We start from the raw sequence: 27,573 nt of genomic DNA on the forward strand, positions 1-27,573 counted from the left end.
TTTTCATATATGCAGCATAGCCAGAATATCTCTTTGGTTTCTTACTTTCCTTGGAGGATCCTTTTGCAGCATCATGTCCTTCAGCATCTTCTAATGTAGCTTTCAACCAATTTGGCCTCTTATGAGGACTTATATTTTGAATGTACACGACAGTCATCGCTGCTTCACCCCATAAGAACTTCGGTAGATCTTGATCAAGGAGCATAGTTCGAATGCCTTCAATTGACCTATTCTTCCTTTCGGCCAATCCATTTTGTTCGGGACAGTAGGGAACAATGAGCTCCCTCTTAGTACCTGCATCCTTACAATACGCAATCAACTCCTTAGAAGTGTATTCCCCACCATTGTCAGACCTCAAAGTCTTTATCTTTCTTTCGGTTAGGGTTTCCACTTCAGCCCTAAACTGTTTGAACTTATCGAATACTTCATCTTTAGTTTTGAGTAGGTAGAGCCATGTCTTCCTAGAATGGTCATCAATGAATGTTACATAGTAAAGATGGTCTCCAAGTGATTTGTCAGAGATGGGCCCACACACATCGGAATGGATGAGGTCCAATATTTCTTTAGACCTAGTTTCACTAATATGAAATGGCTTTCTAGTATGTTTCCTCAAAGAGCATCCCTTGCACACACCTTCATGATCTAACTGCTTATTAGGAATACCATGAACCAGTTGACTGAGAGTAGGGATGACCTTATAATGAAGATGGTCATATCTCCGATGCCATAGCTCAATGGGAATTATTTCCATATGAACCAAGGCTTGAGGAGATGGTGTAATGACTCGGTAAAGACTTCCTTCACAAACTCCAATAACCCTTGCTTCATCAATGCTAGAGTCTTTTCCCCAAACCAATACTTTTCCATCAACAAAAGCAATCCTTTCCCATTTATCTTCTAAACAAGAATTAGAAAGTAAATTCTTTTTCAAACCTAGAACATACAGAATGTTGTTGAGATGCAGCTTTGATCCATTATCCAACTTCAATGATGTTGATCCCACGCATCTAACATCATAGCTTTTGTTGTCACCCAATTCCATTGCATGAGAGGATGGATCCTTTGATAGTGTGTGAAGTTGTTTGCTTTCACCTGTTATGTGTCTCGATGCTCCACTATCAATGATCCATTCATTGTCATTAGTGACAAAACCTATAAAGGAAGCCAAGAATCCTTGACTTTTGACCTTGTTGAACAAGTAGAAGATGACCTTATTGAACTAGCTTCCAACAGTGTTGTAGCCAAATCTTATGTAGGTCACCATAGAGGGAGAATCCATGCCAACAAAGTGATCTTCAACTTCTCATGACCTTAGCCTGATACCATGTTGGAAAATCAAAGATATTATATTAGGGTTTGATTCTCCTTTCCTAATAATTACTTGTGAGTGTGTTGGCTTCTTTTACTTCTTTATTATCTTATCTTTCATCAAGTAATTACCATATTGTGTGTGTATAAAGATCACAAAACAAGAGACACAAGATGTAGGCACATTCCAGGGCAAAACCCCCCTCATGGGGAAAACCCAGTCAAGATAATTCTTCCTTTCAATTGTATTCTTTGAGACTCTTTAGCCTAGACCAAGACTAGACTTTCCCTCCACACCATGTCAGCCTCCCAAATCTTCGACCTCTTCCTGTAACTTTGACTAGGAAGCAACTTCCGCGCAACAACGAAATCTTAGGAGACTTTGATCTCCCAACCCAGACCACGAAATAGAGAGAGAGGGGCACCAAAATCTCAATTTTCTTCCTCTCTATAGACTTCCCCAAACTCGCACTTCTTTCGACCTCCCGGCAAAAAACTTCACACTTCTCCAACTCTTCTTGAGATATCGAAATTGCTTGAGAGTGAATGCTCCAAATGACTTTGACCTCCTTATATATATAGGCTTCTTGAGGGTTGAATGAGGGTCCGTAGGCTGACTTGATCTCTATTACGCTGACATGATGTGGAGGATACATAATTCATATTTGACTTGATACAAAACCTTTTTACATGATTCAAAAGCCCAAGAGGGGTCTCTTTGAATGTACAATGACTCTATAAACTCAATATTAATCCTAGGAGTCCATAATGGGGACTTTGACTAATATAATGATGACCCAAGCATGAAACCCATGCTTTAATAAGTCATTGTTACAATAATAAAACTTCTTTTCTTTATCTTTTGACAAGTACATTTCATAATGACTCAAGTACATTGTTGAAGACCAACCATAGTTACATTTTCTAACACTGTTTAGATGAGGAATTAAATTCTACATTCAACAAGTGCTCCCACTCGAAATTTGAGTAAAACTGTAGGGAGATAAGTTGAACATATGAGTTGAAAATGTAGTTTTTTCTTTTTCCCTTTAAATTTTGTTGATGGAATTTAATCTTATTATTTTTTTTTTTGTAAGCTTGGTAGGACTACATCTTTATCATGCCCAACTTCTCACCCCAATAGGACGGGATATTACAATATTTGAACCCAAGACTTCTAGTTCGGTATGACTTCATTTCCACAACCATTGCCAATTGAGCTACCCCAATTGGACAATTTAATCTTATTTTATTATATCCACTATTATTTTATAACACTCCTTAGGAGGCCCATTTTAGACCTCAAAATTTCCATAATGATTGAGGAACACATATTATATTTTTCACATGGAGCTTCTTGACTTTTTTTATGCCCTTTTTGTTTAAGGATTTTGGATCTCTTAACACATTGGTATGAATGCCCTTTGTTTTGTTTAGTGGGTAAAGCTTCTTTAATGTTTTGTATTTTGGGACACCAATTTTAATTTTTTTCTTTGTTGACAAGAGAGTTCACCAAGTTTATTTTCTTTTCATGATAATTAGATGATTAGTACTTTTTATTTTTTAAGCACACTATTCATTTTTCCTATAGGTATTAGCCATGGTTGTGTAGTTTACAATTATCTGTTGTTAATTTAATTTGCCCTTGTATTATTTTATCTGCTTTGTAGAGATCTAAGGGGAATCCATTGCGTGGTTATGAAGATGAGAAGTTTTCTTTTGTTGTTCTACGACGTGGACAACGACCACAGTAAGAATTTTTTGGGTTAATCTTATCTTGAGATGTTTAGTTTAGAATTTTGGTTTTGTGGGATGCTAGTTATAAGGTTTTTTCTTTGTTTACAAGAGAGTTACAAAGTTCATTATCTTTCCATGATAATTAGATGATTAGTACTTTGTGGAAATTCACTAAGAAGTGTACAATAGCTTGTCATTATTATGAATAAATGAATTTGAATATTTTGGTTTGTAATAAAAATTAATCCCTTGATTTGTTATCTTGTTCTATAATTGTGTTTATCATGTTTTTCCTATGACATACAAAAGTTGGAGATATCGCTGCCAACATTCTAAAATTTTCTACTCTTCTCGTTTATACACTATTAGAAATTAAAGTAGCACCAATCATCTAGTAGATTTCATGCAAGACTAAAAGAACTGTAATTATAACATAGCTCTATGGTTAAAATATCAAGCTTAAATTTCTTATATGCAAATTGAACTTGCCTCCATTATCTGTACGAAGAACCTTTATCTTCTTACTTGTCATGTTCTCCACAAGAGCCTTTAACGCTTGGAAGCGACTGGAGACTTCATCCCTTGTCTTTAAGAAGTATATCCAAGTATTCCTGGAGAAGTCATCAATGAAGGTTTAAAAATACTCATAACCCCTGAGAGATTTTATAGTCAATGGGCCTCATATATCAGAATGCATCAACTCTAGCACACCCTTGGCTCTACTGTCACTCCTTGGAAATGTTGCTTTCACAAACTTCCAAAGCATGAACCCTTTGCACACATCATCATGTTCTGTGCTAACTTCTGTAACTCCTATTATAGTTTCCCTAAGCAATGTAAGTGCTGCATAATGGATGTGTCCCATCCTCCTTTGCAGTAACTCTCCTATGTCTTTGTTATTGTTGTTGCTCACTAGTGCCTTTGGAATATCCAACTGAAACTTATATATCTTGTTATTTCTCACCCTAACATGTGTCACTAACTTCCAATCATGGTGCTTAATGTACACCTCTAGCCCTCGAATGTAGACATCATATCCTTTCACTTGAAGCGCTGAAACTTGTTAATTTTAGGGTTGGATAGTTCTCTGTTGTAGATAATTGCATTTTTAAACATTTCCAACAATTTTCATATTTCATTCACCTGATATCATCATAAGCAATTATATAGAGAGAACATCAACATAAACCGTAATTTTTGGTCAGAGACCAAGGAAAAACCCCACAAGGGGGAAAACCCAAAATCAATTCTTCTTCTTCTTAGATATTCATCAAATGTTCAACTGAGATACAAAGTACAATAATAATGAGACATAAGTCTTGCAACATCCATCACACTAGGCCTTCTAGGCCTGTTGTCGCTCAGATTGTATAGGCACAGTGTGACAATGACTTAGGTTGAGTGTTGTCACTCTAATCCTCGACCTCTCCATTCTAGCTATCTCCCAACTATAGGCTATTGGGGGTAGTCCCTATGGAAGATGGAAATGCAAGACCTATTGGCAACCAACAAGTCTAGGAGACATGATTGAATGACCTAGCCACTTTGTTGTTTATAGCAATTTATGAGATTAGATTGAATTATTTATGAGATCAGTGTCATATGGAGTCAACTACTTGCTTTAGATCAATTAAATACTAGGTGACCAGATGAACAACCACTGCTTAAATGCTTAACTATCTTATATGCTATTCAAATCTTATGACCTAAGTGAAATGCAAGACCTTGGTTTATTTTAATTAAATGTCTATCTAAGTAAATCCCTTAATCCCTAGCTGTTTTGAGGCTAGTCTCAAGAGTAGGTGGTAGAGAGAAGTCAAGGTGAAGCAAGCAAAGTCTTGGTTAACCATACTTCTCCTTGAAATCTAACATACCCAATGCCTTTGACGCTACAGAGATTGTGGCTCTGCCAACTGGAAGGTCACCGTTTTAACCACTAGAGATGGTCTATCCTTCTCAAGCTACAAGATGAAGAGTGGCCCTATTTATCTATCAACCAAGCTTAGGCTTGGAGATAAGTTATTAATGCAAATCTAGGCCTAGAATGTGATGCAAGATGCTTGAGTGATCTTGAGTTAAGATTGTTTACGACTTTAAGTACTTAGTTTACAATTTGATCTTTAGTTATCACGCAAGATTACTTAATGAATAAGAGACAATCTTACACAAGATGAAGTGCTCAATATCACAAGTGCCAACAAAATACAAGAGATAGCTAAGAGATATATAACAAGAAGATAAATATTCTTAAACAATAAATTACCAATATGCCTAAGATAGAATTATCATTAACAGATAATTGTTAACCATGAAACAAAAATGATAATGATGACAAGTAAAAGAGAACTAGAGCACTTATCCAAAATATGTTACTTAGAATAATCAACACTTGTATGAAAAATATCAATGACAATTGCTCAAGAGGATTAATGTTCTTTAGATAATTAGGGGCTTTAGATAATGCCAACATTGTAAATAGATCCTCAATGCCAACAAGAGATGCCAATATCCAATCAATTTGAGCAATATTAACTGTTAAAATTGGCAACTAGGGCCAAACTCCATGTGGGTCTACTTATTCATGGTAGCTGTTATTTTTCTTGGATTCCTCTCGTCGAGACGTGTAGGATTGATCTAAAGATCATCTGATTCTGACATGTATTCATGGAGATATGAATTTGTTTGTGTTATGGGACAATTCGTCAAGGTCAGCTAGCAACCAAATTGCCCCCACTTGTGCTCAACATTTTAGTATAAAAAGAGGTGGCTTGCTAGTCATTTGGACACACACTCTTCTTGCGATCTCTTGCTCTCCACTTGTCTTTGGGTTTTGGTGGAAGGAGGAGTCACTAAGAGAATACGCTGCCCTAGAGGGTTTGCCCTAACTCTAAACACCATCTAAAGGAAGTCGATACGCTGCCCTAAGAGGAGATACCCTAGCCCTACTTATAGTCAAAAGGTGTCTTATATGCAGTCAAGATGAGGGTCTCCTAGCAGCAAGGAGGGAGTTTCTACATGCCACTCAACGTTGTCCAAAAGAAGTCTAAACGCTGTCAAGGAAACATGCCCTAACCGCAGTCATGAAGGAGACTTAGGGAGGCTCCTTCGCTGTCCAAAAAGGGCTTCTATAACGCAGCAAGGAGAGATGTTTATATACCCTAGGACGCAGTCAATAAGGGGTTTATCTACAGCATAAGGAGACAAGAGCCCTAGCTGCTGTCCTATGTTACCCTAGCCGCAGTCCTAAAGGTTGAACTAAGACGCAGAGGGAGAGGCCTTAACTAACAGCATGTGAAGGCCAATCCATAGTTCTAAAAGAGCCCTAATTGCTGACCCTTATACACAGTCAAAGTCCCCTATACACTGGCTAGAATATCACTGTTTGTAAGATGCAGCAAGCAGAAGGAACCCTTAACCAAGGGTAGTGGAACTTCCAACATGGAAGAAAAGGACTACCATTGTTTAGAAGCTGTCATGGAAGAAGACTTATTACGCAGCCCTTATCTGATGTTAAGAGAGGCCCATTAGTAGTCTTGTATTGCTGCCATGATGTTGTAGATGATAGCGTGTTAAGGACTGTCTGGGCATATTGGTGATGAGCTTGATTTGAAGGGTTGCTACAGCTAGCTGCTTTGCTAGGCTGCAAGCCATAGCAAGCAGCTAAGTCTGTCCCATGACAGTATTGCAGTGTACAGCACAGTGATGATGGACAATATGTTTAGATGCAGCATACTTGGATGGATGCAGCATGGATAATGAATGCATTGACTATTGTGGGCAGCATGGTGTAGCATGGTGCAGCACAATGAATGTAGTATAATGCAGCACAATGGTACAGCATGGTGATGATGGGCATGGATGTATGGCAACAGTGTGTTACATTGCAGCAGCTTGATGATGATAGGTGCAACAGCTTGATGTGAGTAGTGTAGCAGCAAGAATGCATTGCAGCAACATGATGATGATGTATTACATTATGCATAGTGCAATGAAGGGTACAGTAGTGTAGCATAAAGGATGCAGCATAGTGATTGGGTGCAACATGATGATTTGGCGCAACACAATGTGGTGCATCATGGTGATGGAGTCACCTTGGAGGATCCGTTGAAGCAGTGTGCCTTCACCTGAGTTCAGGTCAGCTACCTCATGTGTCATCTTCTTAGAGAAGATCTCTGCTCTTATTTTATCAAGTCAAAATGTTGACTTCTGATGTATATGTACTATCTCTCTCTCTGCTGAACTATTGAAAAACATAAGAAGAATTGATCAAGGGTTCCCCACATTGGGGTTTGTCCCTGGCTGGCGCCACATCTTGTGTCCTCTTGTCTTGGCTTGTTTTCTGCGATTTATGTTTATGTTCTATCTACATTTTACTAGCATGCTAAATGTGATTGCTCATCTGGAATTGATGTTGAGCTAATATGGAAAATTGAAGTAAATTTGCTCTCAACATAGAACATACCTAAAATTAACATTAACCAAGCAACAAGATCTTAAATTTTGGCTTATATGCTTGTGTGAGTAAGCTTATTAGGTGCAAATTTGAAACTTTGGAGATTAAGGAGCTCACAAGAAAACACAATGTTAGATGCTAGTAATCTTGTTCACAATAGCACATTTAAACAATGTAAACAAATCCTTTCCACAATGAGCAATTATTATTAATAGAGCATAACCAAGTGTAAACTTTAATGTCACTTATGTTCTAAAATGAGTAACAAGTAAACTTTATGACAGCAGCGAGTAAATTTAGTTTAGAGCACTTAAGATGCAAAGTGTGATGTGCCTATAAATGCACAAATGCAAATGAGCTAGTCCAAGTGTTTAGATCACTTTCCCAATAGAAACTTCTTAATGGATTAGCTCCCCTTAGATGCCAATGCCACTATTATATATCAGACTTCAAAGTGCTTATGACAGTCATCCAATTTTCATGAAATCTAGCTCAAAAATAGATACCCAATTTATGCAATGTTTTTTTAATTTGTTTAGATGACTTGTTAATGAAATTTAGCCCACTTTAATGAGCTTTGTGCCTCTGTTATCAAATGATACGATAGCTGTGAGTAAACAGTGAGGAGGCTTAGGGTTTGAGTGAGCAAACCAGTAGGCCTTTAGGCCTAGCAGAGGACTAGAGAATTTGCCCAAGATTTTTTCAGTAGTTAGGCCACTTGCAACCATAAATTTTTTCCAAATTCTCTGCAAAACGCCAAGTGTTAGCTTCAGGAATCTAATGATACCCAAATCAGAGATGAGAGGGGGTAAGAAGAGGCCAAGATAAGGCAACGCTAGGCCTAATAAGGCTAGTGGCTAGGGTAATGGGTTCGCTAAGGTCTAGAGAAAGACCCTAAGGCCAACGGTTAGGCTAGAAAGAAACCCTAAGTGATCTGATAATCACCCTATGAGTGACCTCAGTTGAAGATTTATTAAACAAAAGGTATTACAGACTCATGTGATGGTGTGTGTGTTCTGTGTTATTTAAGCAACGGATCGATCAAATTGCCAATACACAGAAAATAAGTGGAAAGACAGCAGAGAAATACAGTAAGAAACACAAAGACACAAGCAATTTTTTAATAAGGAGTTCACCCTATTCTCCAGGGCTACGTCTTCGGTGCAGCTTCAGTGGTGACCTTGTTTTATTGTGCTGCTCAGCAGAGAAATTACAATACAGGGACTCAATATAAGTTCTCCTGATCTTGGATTCCCCAAGCCACTTGGAGTACACAGACTCTTGTTCTTCCTACCAGCTCTGTGACCCTTGGTCTACAGTGGAAAGAGCCAACTATGGTGCTCAATCCAGACAGATTCCTCTATGGGAAGGCTTGATTCTTCAAGCTCTCTGGTGCTCGATGCTGCCTGTGGTCAGCTCGGCCCTCTGTCTCCTCTGCTTGGCTTTACTGCTCTCTGTGCTTAGTCCTCCTCTCAGGGTTCACTGTTCACTGTCTCTCTTGGTCGCTTGGACTCTTCTCTATTCCTCTTCTCTCTGAATATCCATTCCTCTGTCTCTATTCATGGCTTTAGCCATTCGATCTCCATGCCTGTTCGGTTCCTCTCCTGCCTATGTCGATTCGCCTACCGCCTGTGTGCTTGGAGTTCCCTGTTCGGCGTCAGCATGAATGCTCGGGAAGTAGCCACGCGTCCCCATCGGAACAGCGCCAGCCTGCTCGTCGATTCGTTTCTTCGGTTATGTCGTGGATACGTTCTTTCTCCACCGTGGCGGTCAACGGATTCCAAATCCCCTTAAATCACGACTTAATTCCTTGTCGATTCCGCTTCTATCTATCAGGTGCAATCTCAGCTGTTCGATCTGGGCTCCTCAAGATCCGACGTCATACACACGTCGAGCGCGGTTGACTTGCTCGACCGATAACGCGCAATCACGGTGGTTTTTCTCTCACCTCCGCTGCCATGCGTCGATCGCTGAGTGGGATCGCTCTGCTCTCCTCCAAAACCTCTTACCGTTCAAGGGCACCCCGATCAAACCGCCAGTTTCCAGGTCGTGGGTCCCACCGTCATACGTTGGCGCTTTTCGTTTCTCCGCCCACGGTCCTCTGGCTCCCAACGTGACCGAGTGCTTAAGGCTCTTCCATTTCGGCCCTGTTTGCCCAGCAATGCGCGATTAGCGCTAATCGCACATGCATCGAAAATCAGCTCCTTTTCCCGTTCCAGGGCTCCCAGTGGCTACATCGACCTCCTGCGCAGTCTCCATGGGCCTCGGTCAGCGCGCTTTGACCGAGGTCCTCGTCGTTCTGCGCCGGCTGCCATGGCCACTGGTTCAGGGTGTTTTCGATTGTTGTTTTGGATTCTTCAAGGATTTGTTTCATCCCGATACAGTCATGGTTCTTTGACAGTCGTTTATGGATCCGATTTGGATCACGACCTCCCTACTGAAAAGCTTTTGGACCACCAAAAGTTGGTTTTCTTCAAGCATCGACTAAGTGAGGAAACTACTGTCTCACTTGTCCAATCTCAATCCACTTCGCACTGCTCGACTTCGAACCTTTAAGCCCAATCCTGAGGTATTCCACCTGTCCACTACGCGTCGTCCTTACCTTCATGTCCAACACTGTATCTTCCTGCAACTCATTAAGATATTCAGGTAGCAAGTCATCAACAAAAGATAATTGACTCTACTCTTCAGGGTCCTCAATCATTGAAGGTTCAAATAACCTCAAGCAATTTGCGTTCACGACTGAGTAGATGTGCATGTAAGCTGGCAGATCAAGGCGAAAAGCATTTTCACCAATCTTCTGAAATATCCTGAAGGGTCCATACCTGATAGGTTTTAGCTTCTTGCCTTCACCTTGCATCCTGTCCTTGCTGCTATACAGCCAGACTTGGTCTCCAACTTGAAAACCATGCTCCATCCGATGCTTATCATGCCTAGCCTTGTACTTGGCCTGGCTCTTTTCCAGCTGTTCCTGTATTGCCTGGTGGATCTCCTGGATCTGTTCAATGAACCTAGTTGCCTTGTCCACATCACTGTGTCTATCAACCATGGTATCTTTACCAAAGACAAAATCCAAGGGAGACCTTGGTATGAAACCAAAGCAGGTCTCAAAAGGAGATCTTTGGGTAGAAGAGTGTTTGGCTCTATTGTAAGCATGCTGCACATAACACAAGTGTTCATCCCAAAGCTTAGGGTGTTTGTTGCAATATCCTCTCAGTAACTGGATCACTGTCCTATTAACTACTTCTGTCTGGCCATCTGTTTGTGGATGAAAAGCTGTGCTTTTCTTTAATTTGGTGTCCATTAGTTCCCACAGACTGGACCAAAACTTTCCCACAAATCGGGTGTCTCGATCAGATATAATAGAAGTGGGTAATCCAAAATGAACCCATACATGTTCAAAGAATAATTTTGCAGTTTGTTCAGCTGTAATCTGTTTACTACAGGGTATCAAAATACACATTTTGTTGAACCTATCCACAACAACATATAGATAATCATGACCTTTCCTAGAATTGGGCAGTCCTCCAACAAAATCCATGGAAATGCTTTCCCAAGGGTGAGAAGGAACTGGCAAGGGAGTGTATAAGCCTAGTTTTCTGTTGTTGGGCTTGCTTTTAGCACACATAGCACACCCCTTTACATATCTAGAAACTGTCTCACTCATTCTCAGCCAATAACAGAACCTTTGCAATTGTGCAACTGTTTTACTTACCCCAAAGTGACCTGATATCAAAGAAGTGTGTGCTTCCCTAATTATCTTTGCTCTCTCAGTTTGTGGAATGCAGAGTTTCCCACAATGATATAAGAGTCGGTCCTTCACATGATAGTCCAATTCTTCTATTCTTTTGCCTTGACTCAAAGTTGCATATACATCTTTAAAGTCCATATCCTGAGCTTACTGTTTTATGTAGCTTTCATGCAGCACAGAATTATGCTTAAGTATGGTAGATGCATTTATAATGGGTCTAGATAACATGTCTGCAACCTTGTTATGTATGCCCTTTTTATATCTGATGACTAAATGAAACTGTTGTAGAAAACCCATCCACCTATAATGTCTTGATTGCTGCAACTTAGTTTGGGAGTGTAGGTATTGAAGTGGCTGATGATCAATATGTATTATTGTTTCTTTGCCCATTAAGTAATGTTTCCACTTTTTCACACTCTGAACTAATGCATACAATTCCTTATCATATGTAGGATAGTTGACTACTGCAGGATTAAAAGTCTCAGAATGATAACATATGGGTTTGTCGTGCTGTGTCAACACTGCTCCCATGGCATAGTCACTAGCATCAGTTTGGATCTCAAATGGTCTTTGTAGATCTGGCAGTGCTAGTACAGGTGCTGTACTAATTTTTTCTTTCAAGGTGTCGAAGGCTTTCTGCTGCTTGCCTCCCCACTGAAACACCTTGTTCAATCCTGTCAAAGCATGTAAGGGAGCTGCAATTGAGGAAAAATTTGAAATGAACTTCCTCCAATACTGTGCTGCTCCTAAGAAGCTTCTCACTTCCGTAGCAGACTTGGGTTTAGGCCAATTTACAGTGACTGCCACTTTAGAGGGATCTATTTTCAATTCTCCTCCCCCTACTATATGACCCAAATAATTTAGAGAGGTTTTGCCAAATTCACATTTGGAGAGTTTAACATAAAGTTTTTCTCTTTTCAAAACATTTAATATCTGCTTAACATGCTTTAAATGTTCTTCCCACGTTTTACTAAAAATCAGAATGTCATCCAGATACACAATAACAAAATCATCAAGAAAAGGTCTGAGTACATCATTCATTAATCTCATGAAAGTAGCATGGGCATTGGTCAAGCCAAAAGGCATAACCAACCATTCATACAATCCCTGCTTTGTTTTGAAAGCAGTCTTCGATGCATCTTGCTCTGCAACTCTGACCTGATGGTATCCACTGTGCAAATCCAGCTTGGTGAAATAAACAACGTCCTTTAGTTGATCTAAAAGATCATCTATGCGAGGAAGGGGATAATGATTTTTGATTGTTATCTTATTCAGTGCTCGGTAATCAATGCACATTCTCCACGAGCCATCTTTCTTTCTCACCAAAACGATTGGTGACCCACATGGTGATGTGCTAGGCCTGATGAACCCTTTCTTAAGCAACTCCTGCACCTGCTTCTTGATTTCAGCATTCTCTAAACTTTAAAGCAGATAACGTGTACATCCCAATGTTAGGCAAAGGAACATCTTGTTGCAAAATAATATCATGTACTATTCCCTTTTTGGGTGGCAGACCTTGAGGTTCTTGAAACAAGACATCATACTCAGAAACAATCTTTTCTATATCAGCTTGCTGATCAAAATTACTACCATCAAATATATTGGTTTTATCAGTTTTCTTTTCCTTTACAACCATCAATAAGAACTGTTTGCATGAATTTATCATTCTTTTCATCTGTCCTGAGTTTATGAGAGTATAATTATTCTTGAGCTTATGAGCTCTCACAAATTATTTGATTCCATCTTTAACAAGTAGATACTTGTTCTCGGCTCTATAGAAAGTAGCCTTTCTATCATACAAGTAAGGATTTCCTAAAACAATTCCACATATATCCAAAGGAATTACATCTAACTCAACCTCATCTACAAATGCTGACCCAAAAGAAAACTTGAGTTTTCACTGTCTAGTCACTTGTAGTTGTGCTTTATCATTCAACCATCCTAATGGGTATGGCTTCTTATGAGGTGTAGTTGCTAATCCCATTTTTTTTACAATTGCTTCAAAAATCAGATTTACTTGTGAGCCACTATCAAACAAAGTATCAATCTTTTGATTTTTGGAAACAACTCGAATATGGAAAAGCTCATGTCTTTTTCTCTCATGTTCTTCATCAATAACAGATTGAGCAGAATTACTAGTAGATGCTTCAGAATTCTTACCTTTTATACCTGTGGCTGCAATGATTGTTTCATCTCCCGAGTCTGACCCCAAATCTTTCTGAATAGCTGCAACAGTCTTCTTCTTCTTGCCCTCAGACTTCTTAGGCCTCAGCTCTAGATGCAGAATCCAACAGTGCTCATCATCATGCCCCTCCTTTTTACAGTGACTGCATGAAGCTTTGCCTTTCTGTGCAGTGTTAGCCTTCCTTGCTTTCCACTTCTGCTTTTTTTTCTCCTTGCTCTTGCTTACAGTGGGTTGGGATGGTCCCCCAACTTCTGGATTTCCATTCTTTCCTCTAGCTTCTAGATGAGTAGCTTGTACAGATACCTCATCTGTACTAGTGGGATTAAACATGAGGATGGTATGCCTCATGTAGCTGTGTAGACCACCAATGTACTTCAAAAGAGTTTTTTGTGAGTCTAATGAGATACCCAACATCAATGCTCTCTTTCTGAACTCTTGAGTATACCCTTGTACACTTTGCCCTTTCAACTGCCGAAGAGTTTGCCAACTCATCATGGCCTGTTGCATGTAGGCCAATGGATAGAACTGCTTTTTGATTGCAGTAACAAATTCACTCCAGACAGAGATGGTCTTACCATGCTTCCTCATATCAGCTTGGGTTCTGCCTTCCCACCAAACCAATGCAATGCCCCCTAGGCGAAGGCTTGCGAGCTGAATCTTGCTCTTGTCTGAGTCTATATTTTGTACTCTGCAATACACATCAATTTGTCTAATCCAATTGTCCAACTTTTCAACATTTAGCTCTCCATCATATATAGGCAAATCAAATTTAACATCTAACTTAATCAAAAATGCCTTCTTATTATGCACAGGGCTACTAGGAGGTGTAGGGAAGCTTTCTTCTTTTCCCTTTCCTTTTGAGTGGTCATGGGAATGAGATTCATCTTTTTCTTTATCTTGCTTAGAGCCTGATGAATCTTCACCCTTATGCTTTCTAAAGTCCCTATACATTTCTTCTACCATAGACTTTATAGCTAGGAAACTTTCTATGAATTGAGGGTCTGGCCTTAGAGAACCTTCTTCTGACATTGTCTTTCAAGAATAGACTCTCCCAATTTCAGGATTAGTTTCCACCAACCCTCCTCCTAATTTGAGCTTTAATCTAGTGAGCATTCACAGCTAAACCAACACAAGCTTGTCTAACCTTATAGCCTAGAGCTCTGATACCACTTGATCTGATAATCACCCTATGGGTGACCTCAGTTGAAGATTTATTAAACAAAAGGTATTACAGACTCGTGATGGTGTGTGTGTTCTGTGTTATTTAAGCAACGGATCGATCAGATTGCCAATACACAGAAAATATGTGTAAAGACAACAAAGAATACAGTAAGCAACACAAAGACAAGCAATTTTTAATAAGGAGTTCACCCTATTCTCCAAGGCTACGTCTCCGGTCCAGCTCCAGTAGTGGCCTTGTTTTATTGTGTCTTTTAGCAGAGAAATTACAATACAGGGACTCAGTATGAGTTCTCCTGAAGCAGATTTTGCTTGGCAGGGTGGTTCTTGGATTCCCCAAGCCACTCGGAGTACACAAACTTTTGTTCTTTTTACCAACTCTGTGACCCTTGGTCTACAGTGGAAAGAGCTAACTATGTTGCTCAATCCGGACAGATTCCTCTATGGGAAGGCTTGATTCTTCAAGCTCTCTGGTGCTCGATGCTGCCTGTGGTCAGCTCAGCCCTCTGTCTCCTCTGCTTGGCTTTACTGCTCTCTGTGCTCAGTCCTCCTCTCAGGGTTCACTGTTCACTGTCTCTCTTGGTCGCTTGGACTCTTCTCTATTCCTCTTCTCTCTGAATCTCCATTCCTCTGTCTCTGTTCATGGCTTTAGCCATTCGATCTCCATGCCCGTTCGATTCCTCTCCTGCCTACGTCGATTCGCCTACCGCCTGTGTGCTTGGAGTTCCCTGTTCAGCGTCAGCATGAACGCTCGGGAAGTAGCCACGCGTCCCCATCGGAACAGCACCAACCTGCTCGTCGATTCGTTTCTTCGGTTATGTCGTGGATACGTTCTTTCTCCACCGTGGTGGTCAACGGATTCCAAATCCCCTTAAATCGCGGCTTAATTCCCTGTCGATTCCGCTTCTGTCTATCGGGTGCAATCTCAGCCGTCCAATCTGGGCTCCTCAAGATCTGACGTCATACGCACGTCGAGCGCGGTTGACTTGCTCGACCGATAACGTGCGATCACGGCAGTTTTTCTCTCACCTCCGCTGCCACGCGTCGATCGCTGAGTGGGATCGCTCCGCTCTCCTCCAAAACCTCTTACCGTTCAAGGGTGCCCCAATCAAACCGCCGGTTTCCAATTCGTAGGTCCCACCGTTGTATGTTGGCGCTTTTCGTTTCTCCGCCCACGGTCCTCTGGCTCCCAACGTGACCGGGTGCTTAAGGCTCTTCCATTTCGGCCCTGTTTTCCCAGCGATGCACGATTAGCGGCATCGAAAATCAGCTCCTTTTCCCGTTCCGGGGCTCCCAGGGGCTACATTGACCTCCTGCGCAGTCTCCATGGACCTCGGTGAGCGCGCTTTGACCGAGGTCCTCGTCGTTCCGTGCCGGTTGCCATGGCCACTGGTTCAAGTTGTTTTCGAACTGTTTTGGATTCTTCAAGGATTTGTTTTGTCCTGATACAGTCATGGTTCTTTGATAGTTGTTTATGGATCCAATTTGGATCACTAAGGGTCTGTGATCAAGGCAAAAAGACCTAATAGGCCTGTCGTCTAAGGGAGAGGAGGTTGTTGAGGCAAGGGAGAGGTCTTCTAGGCTTGTGACAACAAGAGAAGAGGGAGCGACAAAGGGAGACGAGGGCATGGGGTCCATGGCAAGGGTGAGGGAGGCAAACAAAGGGTAACAAATGAGAAATAAGGGGCAGTGAGGGAGAGGAGGCCGAGAAAGGGAAAAAAGGGCCATGGGAGAGGGGCTAGAGGGTTGCAACATAGGGAAGGAGGCCACGAAGGCCTGTGGCCAGGCCTAAAAGGGATGACGACTATGGTTAGGAGGCAATGCTGGGCCTAGGAGGCCCTAAAAAGAGTTTTCAAACTCTTGCAAAAAATTGAATTTTACTTTAAATCTTCAAGATTGCCCAAATCACTGCAATTTTTTTGAATGTTGACCCTGCAAATTTAATGGAGACTAGATCTTACCTTCAAGGGCCTAGATCTAGCTCAAAACCCTAACAACTCTTCTTGAATAGATTGAATTTCACCTACACAATTGAAAATAAAATTTCCCAAAACCCCAATATATACAAAATTTAAAATAAAAACCACAATCCCAAATTGCTGCAAAATGAGGCTTAGAAGAATATATTTTACAAAGAAAATTATTTTACAAAATTATCTTACAAAAGAAATATTTATGAGATATATACAAATATACAATGCTTGTAAATAAAATATTTATGAGAAAATTATTTTTTAAACATTGACAATGGATCATTGTATTTTTGAAAGTTAGGGTATTAATCAAAGTCTTAGCGAAGTAAGAGAATCACATAGATATCTTGGAGCCCAAAAAAAGTCAACCCGTGCCCGCAGTGTATGAACTTGGAGCCCAAGGGCTAGTGTACCTGCAAATCTCTATAATATTTCTTCAAGAAAACTTGTTAGACATATGGTCAATTAGATCACCTAAGATAGACCGAAAATCTACCAATAGAATGTTCTATTCACCAATAAATGAAATAGCAAGCTCATATAAAAATTAAGCACAATATAAGATTAGCACATAACTAGCATGTACCACAAATCAATGAGACAAAGACACCATGAACTGAACCCCAAAGTCTTTTATTATGATATTCAGACGTTTCCAGCAGATCAATTGATCAATACCAACGTTTACAAGATTTACATTGACCAAAGATATGCAAATAGAAGTAAAATGGCTTCTATTTATAGAGAAATCCTCCCGAGTGGAAAATAACAACTAGTTGGCCTGATCCCCGTGAAAATAATCTTGACCGTTGAAAAAAATTTGATGATCTTTTAATCTCCATCGTCGAAAATATTTATTTTTGAGGAATTTTCGAATTTCTCTTAAAAACCTTTTTCACTAATCTAAAAATAAATATTTTGGATTGATTTCCTCAGAAATTTGACATAACCACCAAGGTTGAAGGGCTCAATTTTTCTGAAAATAACCATTTTTGCCTTGGTTGGGGACCTTCAAAATTAGCTTCTTTTTGACACAAATTTTTTGGTCATTTTCCACTTGGAAAAATTAATTTCTCTAAAATTAATTTTTTGATTCTAAACTAATTAATTTTCTGGCTTAGGATTTTATTTTATTTTTGTCAGAAAAATAAATTAATTAACACAATAGGGGATTAATCAATTTTTCCACCCTCAAATACTTTAGCCATGGTGTCTAATTGCGAGGGACCATGCTCTCAAATATTTTTGACATTAGATATTACAAATTCAACCTTTAAAGGTGGAATACCTATTCGTTATAGACCCTCATATTATTTACCTAATTATGCGACACAATATGATTTAGTAGACCAAGTGATCAGTAATAAAATAATTTAGCCAAATAGCATAAATTATTCCCAAATCACTTTTATAAAGAATCGATATAACACTAGGACTCACCTAAGATTTTGTCAATAAATTCCACCCTATCTTTGGGGTTTAAGCTGTAGGGAAAAACTTTGCCGGTTATTTGTGTTTAGAAACACACATAATGCGGTGAGACGTAAAACATCCTAGGATGAAATTCATCACCAAAAACAAAGCCTTATCTAGGTTGTTACATAATTAAGTGGTCGTACTAGCATCATTTACTTTAGAATTTGCAAAAATTGGGTTTCCAATGATATAAGAACTGGCTAGTTGAGGATTCTAAACTTTGAAAAAAAAATTACAACTGCTTCCTTGGATTTGTGACAAAATGGGTGCAACATCTGGCTCCATATGGGGACACGTTGCTTCATTGAAATGACATGAGAATCCAGAACCCTGTATCCAAGAAAAACAAAGTCCATCAAATAGATATCTACTCATAATCAAAATCATCATGCATATGTAGAATATCTGTTGGAATAGAAAAAAAATTACTCTAACAAACTGAAATGTAAAAACATATAACATAAGTGCATAAAAAGAAAACTAACTAATGGCATAAATGAAAGGGAGTAGGGTTAGAGATACTATACAAAGGATGTCCAATGGCATCAGATGTCATCCCCGTGGCACAATTGGGAGCACCTATCTGCTTGTAGATATGTCCATAGGCCGTTTGTCAGATGTCCCTTGTTGAAAGTTGGTCCTTTTGGGCTGATGTAGACTTTCATCATTGTGTTGCACACCTCTATCAAATTGAAGCCGCCTTCTTTTTCTGCTCGGAAAGTGGGATGCAAGACGAGATGAAGAAAAGTGATAAACCAATTGAATGAATTCAACCTGACATTGCGTGGATGACCCTATGGTTCAATCTCTTTGCCATTTTCCAGCCTTTTTTGGAATTCAACATGGTATCTTCTTTCACCTCTTTGTATAACCTGACCATGCCACTGGCTGCTGCAGGAACAGTAGCATATGAGAGATCCATCTGAGTACATCCTCCTAAATCGACTGCAAATTTTCTTGATAGAAGCATTCCCCTCACATCTGGCACATCAATAATTGCTATGTCTATGGTGATGATTTTGTAGGGATAGTTAGCCAAGAAAACCTATAAATCTTTAACTACACCAAGGAATTCAATTCTCTTCTAGTCCATTAGAGAAAATGTTATGATAAGGTTTGGAAATTCTTAAATTCAGCTGATCCATAACTTTCTTGGTCATGACATTGGTTGATACACCAGTATCTAGCATACAATTATGAAGAAGGCGATCATTGACATCTAATGTAAGGAAGAAGGGTTGATTGTCTTCATTAGTCATATAACAATTGAGATCCTTTAACTTAATTTCTTCATCTTTTGGATGTGTATCAACCTTATCTTGTTGAGCCATGCCTAAAGCTTTGAAGAATGCAGCTCTTTGTGAAGGGATCTTGAAAAGTTCGAAGACTAGGACAGACATTTTAATACTATTTATCCATGCAGCCCAATCAACTTTTAATCCTGATTTATACCTTTCAGATGCAACCTGTTTATTCTGATTTTGATCTTTACTTTTCCTTTGATATGTGTAACCCTTACTTCTAGCAATTTCCATAATCTGTTCCTGAGATGGAGTCTCACCATAGATTTGTGTGATAGGATCCTTTTCATCACTAAAGTTGTTGATGGCGAAAGATGAAGAAATCATGTCTGTGCAATGACCTTCCTTAGAAGAATTTTGACTTACATTATTTATCTGTTCATTTGCTGCTTCATCCAAGACTTTTCTAGCAATAGCACATGCACTTTCTTCATGGAAACTTTCACATGGTCTACAAAATGGGATAGGTTGGTCAACAACATTGGAAGACTCAAGTGGAGTGGGAGATCTCTGATCATTTGGAGGGTTTCTTCTTGGCCATGGATTGTTGTTACCTCTGTTATTATTGTTATTTCTAGGTTGCACATTCTGAGTTTGATTCCTTTCCATCTGAATCAACCTAGACTGCATGGCACTTATTTCCCTAGCATGCGCAATTCTTATCTCTTTAATCATTTGCATTAATTCTTTAATCGGGTCATGCTCTATCTCCTTTATTTCCTTTCCTTTAGATTTACCTGGACCTTGTTCAAAGCCCAAAATCTCTAATTTACCAAAAGCTCTCTTATCTTTCTCTAATTCCTCACCCACATTTTGAACAGCAACCAAATTAGCTGGTTTGGCATGTCTTATCTCGTATTGAGTGTCAACACAAAAGGCCTCGAGATATTGCTCCAACACTGTTTTGTCAAGTGGCTTGTAATCTTGAGTCATATCTTTGAGGATGCCATTGAATCTTTAATTGAACTCTTCAACTGTCTCATTTTCCCTTTTGTTAATAGAGTTAAGTTCTTTGACCAAATATTTCCCCTCTCGCTTTTGTCCCAAAATTTATCTTTGAATGCTTCAGTAAGTGCTCACAAGGAATCAAAAGTATTATTAGGTTTGTCCTAAAACCATGTAATGCATCATCTTCTGATGAACGGACAAAGAGTTTCATTCTGACATCTTCATGATTTTATGCAGCCGCATGAGCATATCTTTGTAGAAAAGTTGTGAACTTTCTTATATGAGCATCAACGTTGATCACATTATTCCCCTGGAAAATGGGAAGCTTGTTTATAATAGACTCATCCGGAAGGTCATGAGGATATCACTGAATGTTGGCAAAGTTGCAAGGAAGTCCTCATTTACAGGGTCAAAGAAAAGCAAGTGGATATTAGGGATGGCTTCCTATCCAAGAAAGATTAAATGCTTACTAGAATGTAATTTGTTTAACTAAGTTGTCAGAGCCTTTTCAGGATCAGGAGTGGGGTTAACCAAGCTACCAAGATTTCTTCTAGAGTAAGCTCTTGTAAATGGATGAATAAGTGGAGTCGCCACCCAAATAGGAAACCAACTGAAACATGCAGGTGGTAAAGGTGCAGATAGAGAAGATGAAAATATTAGTGAGAGGAAAAAGGATAACGTGATGAAAAGATGAAGAGATAAGGAAAATATGACAATGGTGCCCAAAAATGTTGTGGCGTTGACGAGCTAATGAGTGGATGAAGAATGAGAATAATGATATGATAAAAAAGGATGTTGTGTGTTGACCATTGGAGTGGCACTTGATGATTATATGAAGACTCCATGCCCAAGGATGATCCAGGGGACACTTGTACCATCAGATATCATCAGTCAACAGAGTTTTTAACTCTACTTCTATTTTGTCATCATCTTTATTTTACCCAGATTCCACACCGTGTGGGGAATTGTAATAAGTGATACTAGTAATGATGAGTTTTGAGTATGTAACAAGCCTAGAATGTTGGCACTCGATCAACAAATGAGTACACCTTGGAGTGTTTTTTCTATCTGATTAATTATCTTGTCTTTTTCCGAGGCAGATAATTTTCTAGGTTTTTTCACTCACTTTTTACCCCAAAGTTGCGTGATGGTTTGAAAGTTGAGCCCCTAACACATCTTAGTGTCTAGAGTCAATGTATATTACCATACTAGGTCATACAAAAAATTTCATGGAATTTGGTTAGGTCTAGTTAGTCATTTTTTAATTTTTTATATTTCCCGCAGGTCAAAATTTGCAAATAGAATTGTACTTATAATGTAATAAGTGATGTCTAGAGAAGTTGTATGGGGTATGAGTAATGAAATTTACACCTCTCACCCTCAACTTTCTACTATGACACACTTTGATGGGTTAAAAATGTGTTTTGAACCCTCAAAACTCACTTTTCCCGAGTTTAGTGGGAAATCTAGCAATTAATTAAGCTAGAAATTAAATAAATGGAGAAAAATAAATATCCACACATGCCAAATATGTGGAAATGAGGTGGAAAATTATGGAGGAATTAAAGTGAAGTCCCAAGGTGATGTGGACTCCTAAAATCAAGGAAAGGACATGTGCTCAAATAAAATCGAATTTTTGGCATTAAAGAAAAAGTTGTTTACTTAGAAATTCGAATTTGTGAAGTTAATGCACATTTGGGAGGATTTGGGAGAATATGTGGTGGAGATTTTTGTGGGAAATTGTCCCCACATGGGTTACCAACCATATACACTTGTCATTCTACCATAAAATTCGAATTTGGCACATAAGGGAAGAAAAAAAATGATGTCCACTTGCCAAAATTTGATTTTTACACTTGGCATTGGAGCTCCATTCAACAAATTTGAATTTCTCTTTGGGATTGTCACCTCATGCCACTTGTTTAATCACTTGTACATTGGGATTGGCTCTAATGTCATTTGTCATTGTCATTCTTCATTAGGATTTACTCCCAAATCTCTATATAATAGAGCCATGGGTTCTCACATTGTATGATATAAAACGAGCTATTGGGCTTATGGAGACTTTGTTGGATATTGTATTCATCTTTCATATAATAAAAGAGACTTTGGGGTACTATTGTGTTGGTGTTCTCCTTCCATTTCTTGAGGTGATGTTATTTCAATTTTTGTGCTTTACATTCAACATGTATGTTGGATTATGCTAGTTATCATTTTGCCACTTGTTTGGATTAACATATGCAAGCTATTTTGTATGGTTTTTGGGTTAGAGAAATACTCTAGGAAGATGAGCACTAGAAGATTTTTGGTGAAATCTCTAGCCTTCTCCTCCATTGTATAATCTAATCCCTTTTGATTGCTGACATATTTTTCCAAGTGTGTAGAGATCTTTAGATTTGGTTGAAGCGTTTACTTGGGCGTGGGGTAGCTCTCCAATAGATGAACTAACGCCCAATATCAAGAATAGAAAAACCCAATTGGTTTGCCTCAAGGATATCATCAAACAATTTTGAAAGAGGGAGTTTCCTTTCGTCTAGCCTACTAAGATCACATAACTTTAAATTAAATATTTTTCTTGATCAATATCTTGTGCTTTCAAGGATTTTATTTGCTACCTAGAGCATTGTTTTAACTAGACAGGTATGGAGTTCTACTTGCATGTCTTGATCTAGTTCTTGTACACTAATTGTAGATTATCATTTTGACTATTTCATGTCATTTTTGTCTCTATTTCAGAATTTCTTTGCTTTCAATTTTTGAAGCAAAATACAATTTCATTTCTTAAAGAGCAAATACTTGGAAGACACTGGTTGTTTATGTATTTCATGCTTATCTTATGATAATTATTGCTCATATCAGTTTTTGCTTATAAATCTTAAAGAAATAATCTATTTAACTCTAACAATTCTCCTAGAAACTCACATCTCTTTTTAACTTAACTTTTCACTAGGGACCACTCCCCTTAGCTAACCTAAGAGATAGCTTAAACAGAGAGAGAAGGGATTTAGTGTGACAGCCCCTTCTCTGAGTTCCCTGCCACCAACCACACCTTGTGGGGTTGAAGGCTTTTCTCATTGACTTGTAGGTAGGTGTAGGTGGCAGGGTCAACATCATGAAAACCAAGGATAGAAAAATCTCTCCCCGACAATGACTCCAAAAAATGTGGTATTGACGGGCTAATGAAAGGATGAGAAATGATAAGATGATAGAATTTCTTTGAAGCGCCAAGAACAAGATGGTCCCTATCAATGGTGTCAAAAAATGTTGTTGCTCAGATTGTACAGGCATGGTGTGATAACGACTCAAGTCAGGGGCTCTCACTTTGATTCCCAACCTCTTCGTTCTAGTTGTCTTCCTACAATAGACTATGGGGAGTATTCCCTTTGGAAGATGGAAATGCAAGACCTATTGGCAACCAACAAGTCCAGGAGACATGATTGAATGGCCTAGCCACTTGGTTGATTATAGCAAGTTACGAGATTAGACTGAATTACTTATGAGATCAGTGCTTTATGGAGTCAATTACTTGCTTTAGATCAATTAAATACCAGGTGACCAGATGAACAACCACTGCTTAAATGCTTAACCACTTTATATGCTAAGCAAATCTTATGACCTAGGTGAAATGCAAGATCTTGGTTTATTTTAATTAAATGCCTAGCTAAGTAAATCCATTAATCCCTAGTTGTTTTGAGGCTAGTCTCAAGAGTAGGTGGTAGAGAGGAGTGAAGGTGAAGCAAGCAAAGGTTTGGTTAACGATGCCTCTCCTTGAAATCTAACATACCCGGTACCTCCGACGCTATAAAGATTCTGGCTCTGACAACTGCAAGGTCACCATTTTAGCCACTAGAGAGTGTCTATCCTTCTCAAGCTACAAGATGAAGAGTGGCCCTATCGTTCTATCAACCAAGCTTAGGCTTGGAGATAAGTTATTAATGCAAATCTAGGCTTAGAATGCAATGCAAGATGCCTGAGTGATCTTAAGTTAAGATTGTTTACGATTTTAAGTACTTCATTTGTCTTGTTGGACTCATTCATTAAGTACTCTAGTTATCACGCAAGATTACTTAATGAATAAGAGACAATCTTACACAAGATGAAGTGCTCAATATCACAAGTGCCAACAAAACACAAGAGATAGGCAAGAGATATATAACAACAAGATAAATGCTCTTAAACAATAAATTACCAATATGCCCAAGATTGAATTATCATTCACAGATAAATGTTAACCATGAAACAAAAATGATAATGATGACAAGTAAAAGAGAACTAGAGCACTTATCCAAAATATGTTACTTAGAATAATCAGCACTTGTATGAAAAATATCAATGACAATTGCTCAAGAGGATTAATGTTCTTTAGATAATTAGGGGCTTTAGATAATGCCAAAATTGTAAATAGATCCTCAATGCCAACAAGAGATGCCAATATCCAATCAATTTGAGCAATATTAACCAACCAACAAGATCTTAAATTTTATCTTATATGCTTGTGTGAGTGAGCTTATTAGGTGCAAATTTGAAACTTTGGAGTTTAAGGAGCTCACAAGAAAACACAATGTTAATGCTAGTAATCTTGTTCACAATAGCACATTTAAACAATGTAAACAAATGCTTTCCACAATGAGCAATTATTATTAATGAAGCATAACCAAGTGTAAACTTTAATGTCACTTATGTTCTAAAATGAGTAACAAGTAAACTTTATGACAGCAGTGAGTAAATTCAGTTTAGAGCACTTAAGATGCAAAGTGTGATGTGCCTATGAGTGCACAAATACAAATGAGCTAGTCCAAGTGTTTAGATCACTTAACCAATAAAAACTTCTTAATGGATTAGCTCCCCTTAGATGCCAATGCCACTGTTATATATCAGACCTCAAAGTGCTTATGACAGCATCCAATTTTTCATGAAATCAAACCGAAAAGTAGATACCCAATTTATGCAATGCTTTGTTAATTTGTTTAGATGACTTGTTAACCAGATTTAGGCCCACTTTAATGAGCTTTGTACCACTATTATCAAATGATAATATAGCTGTGAGTAAACAGTGAGGAGACATAGGGTTTGAGTGAGAAAACCAATAGGCCTTCAGGCCTAGCAGAGGACTAGAGAACTTGCCCAAGATTTCTTCAGTAGTTAGTACCTTCAACCATAAAATTTTACCAAATTCTCTGCAAAACACCAAGTGTTAGCTTCAGGAATCAAATGATAATTCAGAGATGAGAGGGGGTAACAAGAGGCCAAGATAAGGCAATGCTAGGCCTAATAAGGCTAGTGGCTAGGGTAATGGGGCTTTCAAGGGCTAGAGAAAGGCCCTAAGGCCTGCAGTTTGGCTAGAAAGAGACCCTAAGGGTCTGCAGCCAAGGCAAAAAAGCCTAATAGGCCTGCTGTCTAAGGGAGAGGATGTTGCCGAGGCAATGGAGAGGTCTTCTAGGCCTGTGGTAGGAAGAGAAGAGGCAGTGACATAGGAGACGAGGCCGCGGGGTCCACAACATGGGTGAGGGAGGCAGATGGAGAGTAACAGGGTAGAAATAAGGGGCAGCGAGGGAGAGAGGAGGCCGAGAAAGGGAAAAAAATGCCGTGGGAGAGAGGGTAGAGGGCTGCGTTCTAGGGATGGAAGCCACTAAGGGCTATGACTAGGCCTAAAAGTTCTAAAAGGGCTGACGGCTAGCCTTAAGAGGTTTGCGGCTAGGGTTAGGACTCAGGAGGCAACGTTGGGCCTAGGAGGCCCTAAAAATATTTCAAACCCTTGCAAAAAATTGAATTTTACTTCAGATCTTCAGGATTGCTCAAATCACTGCAATTTTGTTGAATGTTGGCCTTTTTAATTTAATGGAGACTAGATCTTACCCTCAAAGGCCTAGATCTAGCTCAAAACCCCGACAACTCTTCTTGAATAGCTTGAATTTCACCTGCACAAATGAAAATAAAATTTTCCAAAACCCCAAACCCAAATTGTTGCAAAACGAGGGTTAGAATATTATATTTTACAAAAAAAAATATTTTACAAAATAATATTACAAAAGAAATATTTACAAGATATATACAAATATACAATGCTTGTTAATAAAATATTTCTGAGATTTTTTTTTTTCTTTAATAATGATAATGGATCAATGTATTTTCAAAAGTTAGGGTATTACCCAAAGTCTTAGCGAAGTAAGAAAATCATATGAATTTTTTGGAGCCCAAACAAAGTCAGCCCATGCCCACAATCTATGAACTTGGAGCGCGAGGGCTAGTGTACCTGCAGATCTCTATAATATTTATTCAAGCAAACTTGTTAGACATATGGTGAATCTGATCACTGACAAATGAAATAACAAACTCATATAAAAATTAAGCACAATATAGGATTACACATAACTAGCACGTACCACAGATCAATGAGACGAGGATACCATGAAGTGAACCCCAATTTTTTTTATTATGATATTCAGATGTTCCCAGCGGATCAATTGATCAATACCAACGTTTACAAAATTTGCATTGACCAAAGATATGCAAATAGAAGTAAAATGGCTTCTATTTATAGAGAAATCCTTCCAAGTGGAAAATAACAGTTAGTTACCCTGATCCTCATCAAAATAATCTTGATCGTTGATAAGAATCTGAGGATCTTTTAATCTCCACCATTGAAAACCATTTTTTATTAATCCAAAAATAAATATTTTGGATTAATTTCCTCAAAATTTTGACTTTCACTTAAGCACCAAGGTTCAAGGGGTCAATTTTTCTTAAAATAAGCGTTTTTCTTTGGTGGGGGACCTCCAAAAATTAACTTCTTTTTGACTCACGAAATTTTTGGTCGTTTTTCTCTTGGAGAAATTAATTTCTCTAAAATTATTTTTTTGACTCTAAATTAATTAATATTTTGGCTTAGGATTTAATTTTGTTTTTGTCAGAAAAATTAATTAATTGACACAAGAGGGGATTAATTATTTTTTCCACCCTCAAATACTTTAGGCATGCTCTGTGATTGCGAGCGACCATGTGTTGATTTGGGGTAGCATCGGATGTGCTCTAGGCCTCAAATTTTGCAGGGAGGCTTGGGCACATGCATTTCAAAGAACCCAGAAACTGTTTTGGGAAATTCCACCCAGAAATGATTTAATTAAAATAATTAATATTTTTAATGGAGTTCCTATGTCTAAACTTAGGAAAATTAAAATATTAATGGGTATTAATCTAATTGTGGGTGAATCTTCTAGATAAAGACGAAGATCAAGTCAAAATGATCTGAGCCTTTGATTAGG

The 27,573-nt window shown here is 38.7% G+C and overlaps 1 protein-coding gene across 2 annotated transcripts in view; it reads left to right on the forward strand.

Moving 5' to 3' along the window:
* LOC149260326 (rsm22-cox11 tandem fusion protein 2, mitochondrial-like) overlaps positions 1–27,573 on the forward strand; it is a 500,616-nt gene that overhangs the window by 383,594 nt on the left and 89,449 nt on the right. For both annotated transcript variants that reach the window (XM_089420308.1, XM_089420298.1), the window contains exon 11: positions 2,979–3,058. In XM_089420308.1, the coding sequence (XP_089276434.1) occupies positions 2,979–3,058 (80 nt within the window). The remainder of the gene's footprint in view (positions 1–2,978; positions 3,059–27,573) is intronic.

Source organism: Pinus tabuliformis, chromosome 6 (assembly GCF_031772625.1).
Source record: "Pinus tabuliformis cultivar Carrire ecotype Pingquan chromosome 6, CPIR1, whole genome shotgun sequence".
NCBI lineage: Eukaryota > Viridiplantae > Streptophyta > Pinopsida > Pinales > Pinaceae > Pinus > Pinus tabuliformis.